This window comes from Vanellus vanellus, assembly GCF_965231255.1.
Source record: "Vanellus vanellus genome assembly, chromosome: 12".
In the NCBI taxonomy this organism is placed as follows: Eukaryota; Metazoa; Chordata; class Aves; order Charadriiformes; family Charadriidae; genus Vanellus; species Vanellus vanellus.
Genome location: NC_138917.1, coordinates 20,729,316 through 20,740,127, shown reverse-complemented (window position 1 = coordinate 20,740,127; position 10,812 = coordinate 20,729,316). Strand labels below are relative to the sequence as shown.

The following is a 10,812-nucleotide window of genomic DNA, read 5'->3' as shown; positions in this document are numbered from 1 at the left end:
CCCGGGCTGGGCCGAGTGTTCGGACCCAGGCTCCGGCGCACGGGGTGGGTGGGCGGCCGCTCCTGGCCTCGCCGCGGTACCTCCCGGTCCGCAGCAGACGCAAACCGCGGGGGACGGGACGGAGCGGAGCGGAGAGACCCCGAGCTCGCTGCCGCCAGAGGCTCCCGCGGCGCGGCCAGCCGCGCTCCCCGCCTCAGCCGCCCCAAAGGCCGCCGTCGCCATGGCGACGCTGCGCGCAGCCCCACAAGCCCCCGCGGCCGCTCCCGGCAGCCCCGCGCACGGCGCAGGCGGCGGCGGGACAGGGCAGGGCAGCGCGGCGTCGCAGGGAGGGCCCGGTCCCCGTCCCGAGGCCGGCGGTGAGGGGCGCCGGCGGGATTCCTCCCCGGGAGGCCGCGGCTGGGGGATGGTGGTTACCCGCCGTTACAGGCCGGTCGGGACCAGGGAGGGCCCCGGGCAGGGCCGGGGTTGAGGCGGCGGGCCGGACCGGACCCCGCTGGCCCTGCCGGGAGGGATGAGGCCTACGGGTCGGGGTGCGCTTGGTGTCGCTGAGCGAGGGGAGGGCGGTGTGTGGATCTTAATTTTCCAAAAACTAGTTTTTACGCGTTGAGCTTCCCTTGTCTGCTTGGACTTGAATTGTTTTATTTGCAGCGTCGTTGATCAGTGTCGTTGCAGTATAAGTGATTGATAGCGAAACCTTTAGCTAAACAAGGGCTAAACAGTAGCTAAGCCAGTGAGGGTGATGGTAGGCGATACTCAAATTTTAGTAGGCTGACTTGCGGCTTTTCTGCATCAAAATGGTGCTCAGACTGTAACGTGCTAAATTTCAAAAGTTTATCCATGCAGTCTGAAAAGTTTATGTGGCCCAAGAGGTGATTGTAATTGTCCGTGTCTCTCTCATTTTTTTCCAGGCTTATGATCACCATGGCTGCAGTGGATCGTTTCTACCTCTTGTACAGAGAGATCAGTCGTTCCTGCAGTTTTTACATCGAGGCCCTGGCTATAGTTGGAGCTTGGTACACAGTCAGAAAGTGTGTCTCTCTGGCGTTCGACACTTACAGCATGCTTAGGTTGCATGTAATTCCAAAGCTGGGTGGGGAGATTGATCTTGTCAAGCAGTATGGAAAGTGGGCTGTGGTCACTGGTAAGAGACTGAAGCAGTACATTTGCTTATGTTTATATAAGATACCATGCCAGTACTGTAAAACTTGCTAGTTTATCTTGTTGAGTGAACTTTATGTCACTTTTTTTTTTTATTATGTCCTTTTTTTTGCTATGGGCGTTTCACATGTGCTCAAGTTTAAGTCATGTACCTCTGACATCCTTGCCTTTCATTAAGGTTCTACTCTAAGCTCTTTGTTGTTGTCATAGAAAATATAACACTTGTACGAGGTGGGATTGCAGAAGGTTGCTGCTGACAATGATGGAAACATGAGGGATGACTTGCGCAACTGGAGTGTTGCAATGGATGGCTATAAACTCTTCAGGAGGAAGGAGAGGTGGTGGGGTAGCCCTGTATGTTAGGGAGCATTTTGGTTAAAGCTTGATTAGAGCTAGATGGTGACCACAGGGTTGAGTGTTTATGGGTAAGAATCAGGGGGAAGATCAGCAAGGCAGATATCATGGTGGGAGTGTGTTATATATAGACCACCCAACCAGGATGAAGAGGTGGATTAAATATTTTGTAAGCAGCTGGGAGAAGTCTCACAATTGCTAGTCCTTGTTCTCCTGGGGGGCTTCAGCTTATCAGACGTCTGCTGGAATACAATACAGCAGAGAGGGAACAGTCTAGAAGGTTCCTGGAGTGTGTTGAGGATAACTTCCTGACACAACTGGTGAGGGAGCCAACTAGGGAAGGCGCCCTGCTGGACCTGCTGTTTGTGAATAGAGAAGGACTTGCAGGTGATGTGGTGGCTGGGGGCCAGTCTTGGGCATAGTGATCACAAAATAAAGAGTTTTCAGTTCTTGGAGAAGTAAGGATGGGGGTCAGCAGAACTGCCACCCTGGACTTCCAGAGGACAGACTTTGGCCTGTTTAGGAGCCTGGTTGACAGACTCCCTTGGGAGGCAGTCCTGAAGGGCAAAGGAGTCCAGGAAGGCTGGACATTCTTCAAGAAGGAAATCTTAAAGGCGCAAGAGCTGGCCATCCCCATGTGTCGTAAGATGAGCTGGCAGGGAAGGAGACGGGCCTGGCTGAACAAAGAGCTTTAGTTGGAACTTGGGGGAAAAAAAGAAGAGTTTATAAACTTTGGAAGAAGGGGCAGGCAACTCAGGAGGGCTACAAGGATGTTGTGAGGTTACGCAGGGAGAAAATTAGAAGCGCCAGAGCCTAACTAGAACTTAATCTGGCTACTGCTGTAAAAGATGATAAAAAAAAAAAGTATATATTAGCAACAAAAGGTCTAAGGAGAATCTCCATCCTTTATTGTATGCAGGGGAAAACAGTGACAAAGGATGAGGTACTTAATGCCTTCTTTGCCTCAGTCTTTAGTAGTAAGACCAGTTGTTCCCTGAGTACCCAGCCCCCTGAGTACCCAGCCCCCTGAGTACCCAGCCCCCTGAGTACCCAGCCCCCTGAGCTGGAAAACAGGGACGGGGAGCAGAATGAACCCCCATAATCCAAGGGGAAATGGTTAGCGACCTGCTACACCACTTAGACACACACAAGTCTATGGGGCCAGATGGGCTCCACCCCAGGGTACTGAGGGAGCTGGTGGATGCGCTCACCAAGCCACTTTCCGTCATTTATCAGCAATCCTGGCTAACCAGGGAGGTCCCAGCTGACTGGACGTTACCAAATATGATGCCCATCTACAAGAAGGACTGTCAGGAGGATCTGGGGAATTACAGACCTGTCAGTCTGACCTCAATGCCAAGGAAGATTATGGAGCAGATCATCTTGAGTGCCATCCCGTGGCACGTACAGGACAACCAGGTGGTCAGATCCAGTCAGCATGGCTTTATGAAAGGCAGGTCCTGCTCGACTAACCCAATCTCCTTCTATGACAAGGTGACCCGCTTAACGGATGAGGGAAAGGCTGTAGATGTTGTTTACCTGAACTTTAGTAAAGCCTTTGTCACTATTTCTCACAGCATTCTCCTGGAGAAACTGGTTGCTCATGGCTTGGATGGGTGTACTCTTCGCTGGGTAAAAAACTGGCTGGGTGGCTGGGCCCAGAGAGTTGTGGTGAATGGAGTTAAATCCAGTTGGTGGCTGGTCACAAGTGGTGTTGCCCAGGGCTTGGTACTGGGGACGGTTCTGTTTAATCTCTTTATCAATGATCTGGATGAGGGGATTGAGTGTGCACTCAGTAAGTTTGCAGACGACACCAAGTTGGATGGAAATGTTGATCTGCTTGATGGTAGGATGGCTCTGCAGAGGGATCTGGACAGGCTGGGTCAGCGGGCTGAGACCAGTGGTGTGAGGTTCAACAAGGCCAAGTGCCGGGTCCTGCACTTGGGTCACAACAATCCCATGCAGCGCTACAGGCTTGGGGCAGAGTGGCTGGAAAAGGACCTGGTGGTGTTGGTTGACAGCTGTCTGAATATGAGCCAGCAGTGTGCCCAAGTGGCCTAGAAGGCCAACAGCATCCTGGTCTGTATCAAATAGGGTGGCCAGCAGGATGACGGAAGTGATTGTCCCCCTGTACTTGGCACTGGTGAGGCTGCACCTCAAATACTGTTCAGTTTAGGGCCCCTCACTACAGGAGGGACATTGAGGTGCTGGAGCATGTCCAGAGAGTGGCAACGAAGCTGGTGAGGGGTCTGGGGCACAAGTCTTATGAGGGGTGGCTGAGGGAACTGGGGTTGTTCAGCCTGGAGAAAAGGAGCCTCAGGGGAGACCTTATTGCTCTCTACAACTACGTGAGAGGAGGTTGTAGTGAGGTGGGGGTTGGTCTCTTCTCCCAAGTAAGAAGCGATAGGACAAGAGGAAATGGCCTCAAGTTGCACCAGAGGAGGTTTAGATTGGATATTACGAAAAATGTCTTCACTGTAAGGGTTGTCAAGCATTGGAACAGGCTGCCCAGGGAAGTGATTGAATCGCCATCCCTGGAGGTATTTAAAAGACCTGTAGATGTGGCACTTAGGGACATGGTTTAGTGGTGGACTTGGCAGTCCTAAGTTAATGGTTGGACTCAATCTTAAAGGTCTTTTCCTACCTAAACTATTCTATGATTCTATGACAATGTCTTCATTGTAGTGGTTTTAAGATCACTATATTCAGTGTCACGTGATCTTCAGAGAAGGGAACAAAGCTATAATTGAAAGTACTGGCAACAGAGAAGGCTGGGGCTGCTCTGATTTTCACCTTGTTTTTTTATTTTCTATTACAGGTAGCACAGATGGTATCGGGAAGGCATATGCTGAAGAACTGGCAAAGCGTGGTGTCAACATCATCTTAATCAGCCGAAGCAAAGAGAAGCTGGAGGCTGTATCTAGAAGCATATCTGAAACCTATAAAGTGGAAACAGATTTCATAGTAGCAGACTTCAGCAAGGGGCGTGAACTTTACCCAGCCATTAAGAAGGCTCTGAAAGACAGAGAAATTGGCATTTTGGTGAATAATGTAGGAGTGTTTTATCCCTACCCGGACTATTTTACCAACCTGTCTGAAGATTTGCTGTGGGACATGATCAACATAAATATTGCTTCTGCTAACATGATGATGCATATTGTGCTGCCGGGCATGGTAGAGAAGAAGAAAGGGGCAATTGTGAATGTTTCTTCTGCATCCTGTTGTCAGCCGACACCAATGTTGACAATCTATGGAGCCTCTAAAGTAAGTTGGGGTGTAACGTATGCACTGAAAAGTAGATGCATTATACGTTGATTGGTTGTAAACACATTCAGCAAGGATATCAAAATATACCTGAAAGTTTTCTAGGGATTTGTTCAAGTGTTGGAGGTGAAAGTTACATATAATATGCAGTAAATTCTTTGTCCTCACCAATACTGCGCTTTGAACCAAAGTCAGTGCTATTTGGATTATGTGCGAACTGTGGCGTAACAGCAATTCTAGGAAAAATCTTATCTTCCTCAGAGGAATGACGTGCAAAGCAAAGTGGCAGTTGTGTGGCCCATTGAAAGGGTCAAGATTTTAATCTCTGTCCTCTTGAGCTGAACTGAGCAGACATACCTCAAGCTACTTACACGCTACTCTTTGGTAGGAAGAAGGGCTATACTCATGCTCAAGCCACCACTGTCACAAGGGCTGTGGCCAAATCAAGCCACTGCTTCACCTACCACCGTGGGGCAGAAGGCTTCTTACATCATTATCTGTACCATATTTGGGAGTAAGTGAAAAGAACTTCCCCCCCCCCCGAATTATTCTTCCTGAGCACATCCAGTCAATAATGAATAGGATGGAGCAGCTGGGTGATGCTGGAAGTATGAATGCATGTGGGGATGTGGATTTACACTGGATGACTTGCTGCTGAATCCACAAAAGCAACAGAGATTGTAGAAGGATCTTGTCTCAATCTGGTGTCTAAACACAAGTGGTTATTGCTCCCAGCTGGTGGTGGCTGCCCTCTGCTATAGCCTAACCCCTGTGCAGCCTTGCTCCTGGGATAACTCTTGTGAGTACTTCCTTTTGCCTGGAGCAAACCCAGCTCTTATTACCCCAAGGTATAAAACTCCTTGCAGATTTTCTTCAGTGTGGAGACTGACTTAAGATTCCTGGGTTTGTTGCACAGTATCTCCTCCCCTTGGTTATGCTAAGTGTATGTAGTACTGCAACTAAAACAATTAAAAGACCTGAATGAAAAAGAACAGAACAACACCAAGTGTACCAAAGTTTCTTCCTTTAACTGCCACCATTAATCCAAATAATAGTAGATCAGCGATCCAGTTTAAAGCCTGGCCTCTGTACATTGGCACAGAAGTGGCAACAAGCTGCTCTAGCATCCTAAGTGTGTGTTAACAGTAAGGTGTTTGACGTGGTTGGTTGGTTTGATGGTTGTCCTAAAGCAGGTGTAAGAGCATTTGTAGAAGATACTCTCCCAACAGTTTGTTGGGAATGGCACTCTGGTGAGGCTGTTTGGGAACAGAAACCCATTTGCTCATAATCTGAGTAAAAAATGCATTCTCGGGGGTGATTGGCTGTGCAGCACAGCAGTAGCTTCAGCATGGCATCAGTGTTGCTGCCTTGGTAAGACTGAGCCATGCTCATTTACCCATCTGTTTGATTCCAGCAACCCCAATTATCAGGCTTGTGCTTTTTTATGTTATTCTGTAAACATAAAATGAGCTAAAGGAGATAATACAGATGCACATAAATAAATGCAAGTTTAATTTTGCACAAGGGAGTCCCAGGCAGTAATTAATCTAGCTTCTGAGGAAGATCAGTTGAATATGAAAGTCACCCATAAGTGTATGAAAGAATGGGACTTCACTTTGTCCTTTTGACAATAGTATGTATAGTTAGCTTTGGAGTGTCCCCTGCAATTCCCTGAAACTAAACAAGGTGTTTGTTTGAGATGAAATAAATGTTTCTTTATTGTTTTTAGCAGAAATTGTCAGATTGTTTGTTAAATTCACATCAGAGATTTAAGTACTTTGTCCTGCAAGTTACTGCACTGTTGCAGGTTTTTAGCAAACAGATGGCAATGAATAGAAATGTTGATAATGCTTTAGAAATGTGTATTTTTATATTGCTTATTCAAGGGTTTTATTTTTTCAGCTGGTGTATAAAATAATGTCCTAGTTTGAGGTGAAACAGAACCAATTTTGTTCAGTAACTTCGCTTCTTAGCTGGGCCTCTTCTAACTAATGAAATTAACTGCATACTGTGCAGACAGTGTTCACTCTCTCAGAGTGATAAGACCAATGTTTATAGCTGATGCCCAGGCATGGGATGCAGAGAGGCTCTTGCTTACACTTATTGCTCTAACCCCCACGGCCAACCAACTTTGTTATTTGCCACATTGGAGGGTCGGAAGCGGAAAAGCATAGTGGGCTCCCACCTGCGGGGAGGAGCGGACAGGACAGGTGACCCAAAACTGACCAACAGGGTATTCCGTCCCATCTGCCTCATGCTCAGTATAAAAGCTGAGGGATCAAAGGGTCACTCTCTCTTCCTTCAATGGCCGACATCTGAGGAGGACTCTGTTTGTCTGCCCGTGATCCCGATCCTGAATCCAGATCCGGAGTCCAGCTCCCGTCTGTCACTGAGTCCAGCCTGGGACTGCCCCAGTGCCAGCCGGTGACGTGATTGTCATCTCAGGAGCTTGATATGGTTTTGTATATATTTCATTATTTCTTTTTATTTTATTATTTATATTTCATTAAAGTAGTTTAGTTCCTTCTAAACTCATAAGTCTCTTTTTCCTCCTCTGCCTCTCTCTGAAGAGGGGTAGAGGGGAGCATCTGTCGGTCCCGTCTGGGGTCCCTCAGGTCCCCAGTGGTGGATTTGGCCTAAACCACGACAGATTAATTGGCGCCCAACGTGGGGCACGAGCAGTGCTCTGCCAGAGCTGTGATAAATTGTCCAAATAGTTTGAATTCCAGCTTACTTTTCTGTAATTTTAATAAAACTGCCCTAAGACTTGATTGTTTTCTGAAAGAAAGAAAGAAGATGTCTCTTTCTGTTTTTGTCTTTTTAGACCTACTTGGACTATTTCAGTAGAGCACTACATTATGAGTATGCCTCAAAAGGAATTTTTGTTCAGAGTTTAACCCCATTCGTAATTTCTACAAAAATGGTAGCATGCAGCAGCGCTGCATCAGAGAGATCTTTCTTTTTTCCTTCTGCTGAAGAATATGCAAGTCATGCTATTTCTACCCTTGGTTTATCCACAAGGACTACTGGCTACTGGAAGCATGCAATAAAGGTAATAGAATTCATTAAACTATTTGCTGTTTGTCACTAGAAGTAAATAAGATGTTTACTTCTTTAGGAATCTGAATAAAAACTATGGTTGTATTCTGAAAAAGTGCAATATATATTTGTCCTGGTTGAGGACTTAAAAGGCATTGTGCCATACTTTCTCACTAATTCTGCTTTAGAAAATTATGCTTGGGCATGCTTATTTTTAGAATGAGAGAGTGAATCCAATTCCCACTTCAAATGCACAGCAGAAATGGGAAGGAGACTTTTTATTCAAAATCACAGGGTATCTCATGTCAGTTGGGGTGTTGCTGAATGGACAGGCATTTCACTGTCTTCTATGAACAGTAGTAGCTTTTTTCATTCTTAATTTATTGAGCGTATTTCTACTTTGGGGAAAAGTGGGCAGGGAGGATGGAATAATAGCATTTCTATAGCATTAGGTTGAGGAAGGAATTGAAGAAGCGGGGATTAGTCCAAAAGGAATAAAAGAGATGGGAACGATTCCAGCAAGATGTGGTAATTAAAGGAAGTGGATGATATTGCTGTTGCGAACTTGAACAAGCCACTTCAGAATTTATTTGCAGAAGCTAACTCTTCAGCTCTGTGCACTACTTCCAAAATATCTAAATATATTTACTTTCAAGGGGTTGAATTTAAGGCTTAGTTGTTGATGCTTGAGCAGGCTTTGCCTCGCTTTAGTGGTAATTTGAGAAACTTTGTTTAATGGAATATATCTTAATCTGTCCTTTCCTTTCTTCTTTTTCTTTTCTCTTGCCTCCCTGCACCTCTCCACAGTTTACGTTGGGTGAGCGTCTACCGGAGTGGATCTGGGCATGGTTTGCAATGTATTTTGGCAGAATTGTACGCAAGGAAGCTTTAACATGCAAAGTGAAATAGGAATATCCAGGCATCCTGTGTAACGAGCACTATATTCTGATCAGAGTGCTGCAAAAACGTTCAGTGAACCTTACTGTAACTTATCCATACCTTGCTCTACAAACTACGTGTCACCTAGATATCAGAAGTCTGGATCCTCTCTGTATCCTTGTATTAAATAGCTCCTCCTCTGCTTTCCTCCACAACAAAGAGCTGATTTTGTTGAGGTTAGTCTCTGTTCACTTTCTGTTCAAGGTAATTGGGCAGGAGCAGGTATAGTTTTAATTCTGACAGTAAATGACTGTCTTGTGCATAGTGCTACATGATGTCAACTTGTAAAGTTGACAGAATTTGAGTACTCTCCAAATCTGTCAGAAAAGGGCCTGCAAAAAATCATGTTATTCAAAAAGACAATCCCAGTCAACTGTATTATGTTTCTTTATTATGTAGTTTTGTGTAACTTTTCTGGTCTTTCTAACAGGAGATGTTTGTATGTTGTAAGTGCAAATATTGTTGCTTTTGAATGATGTTATTTAAGGAACTTCTCAAAATTAAGGTGTATGGCAAGGTAATACTGACTTGGAGGTTCTTTAAATGACTGAAAAGGTCTTACAGAGATGTAAAGGAGTTTGGAGATAAGCTTCTATGCTTTCTTATTCCAATTGGGAATTATCTTGATAATACTTTAAATATTGCTTCAGCAATCTGAAATATGGCTGGCTGGAGAAATTGAATAAAGAATGTAAAAATACATTAGCTAAAGAGAAATAATGTTTTGATTTAAAAATACTGTTTGGTTACCTAAGAGAATAAAAAACCTTTTTGAAGTTTTGATGCTTTATGATTTTGATGCTTTATATAAATAAATATGTTTATGTGTATGTACTTACTAGAAGTCATCTGGTATCACACATGGTTCATATGTGTTGCAGGCTCTACATCTGAGAGTCAGGAAAGCTGTCCTTTCTGTGTACTCATAATTGCTACCTGAAAGAGGGACATGACTTAGGAAGAACGTTCTTAGTCTTTTTGTATTTTATATTATGACGGGCTCATTAGTACTGCTTCTGTAAAGTTATACTGAAAAATCAACCCATTAAATACCTATGCAGTATATTATATGCAGCAGCATGACTTGAGGAGCATCCTCCCCTCATTTGGGCTAATATTTGTTGCTTGAATGTTACAGTGCTTTATCTCCTGACGGTGACAGTGGGAGGTCAGTATACCACACTACCTTGCTCCCCGAAATTCCTACTGGAGGACGTACGACAGTTGCATTGTGTTGCTGAATAATCCAGTCATGATTATGAAGTGGGTATCTGGTGCTTCTCCACAGTAGCTCTAGACTGGTGATGTTAGAACCTGGAGTTGTAACAGCACTGTCCCCCGTGAAGCTTTTATGAGGTTTTGTAGAGAATAGTTTAGTACTCATCCCCAGCCACTAAGAGACTGGGTATAAATCTGTTTGTAAATGACTTAATTCTAAGTTGTTCTAAGTTGTATCATGTGAAATGCTGATTAGAGCTCTTAAAAAAACCAACCAACAAACAACAAATAAACATTCCAGATGTTTAATATAGCGAAACTGTACCCAGCTACCATGACTGAATGCCCTGTAGAGGTGCCCAGTGTATTTGCTGGGCCACATGGGAAGACACTGATGCTTGAACTACTGCTCAGAGGGAAATTCAGGCTGTAATTTTTATAATGAAGGAGCTCTGTACCTTAACGCTTGCTCCTGTTCTCTTGCTGCAGCCCCATATTCTCCGTTCTTTTGGGGAGGAGGGAGAAGATGGGGAGCAGGCAGGGGAGGTATCCAACCTCAGCTGGCCCTGAAAGCTGTTTGCTTCAACTGTACCGTATAAAACTACGTATTAGGTGTTGCTAATAATGACTTATGCTTGTTTGCAAATGGGATTTAAACAAATGCATTTATTTTTAGCAAAGGCTGGAGAGGTGTGAAGGTGTATAACGTTTCTACTCCCCTCTCTTCCTCACGCTCGTCAGGCGCTGCCTCCCCGTCCCTGCCGGTAACCTCCGCATCTCAGGAGTTAGACCCCGCTCAGCCACATCTGAATTATCAGCTTCTCAAACAGCCGCCTTCAG

At 45.3% G+C, this 10,812-nt stretch overlaps 1 protein-coding gene across 1 annotated transcript; it reads left to right on the top strand.

Annotated features, from left to right (window-relative positions):
- The first annotated feature begins 291 nt into the window (after positions 1 to 291).
- HSDL1 (hydroxysteroid dehydrogenase like 1) lies at positions 292 to 9,533 on the top strand. Its single transcript, XM_082489492.1, has 5 exons — positions 292 to 356; positions 909 to 1,141; positions 4,331 to 4,776; positions 7,601 to 7,828; positions 8,623 to 9,533. The coding sequence occupies exons 2-5, from the start codon at positions 913 to 915 to the stop codon at positions 8,722 to 8,724; spliced, it is 1,005 nt and encodes a 334-aa protein (XP_082345618.1). The 5' UTR covers positions 292 to 356; positions 909 to 912; the 3' UTR covers positions 8,725 to 9,533.
- Positions 9,534 to 10,812: the final 1,279 nt, after the last annotated feature.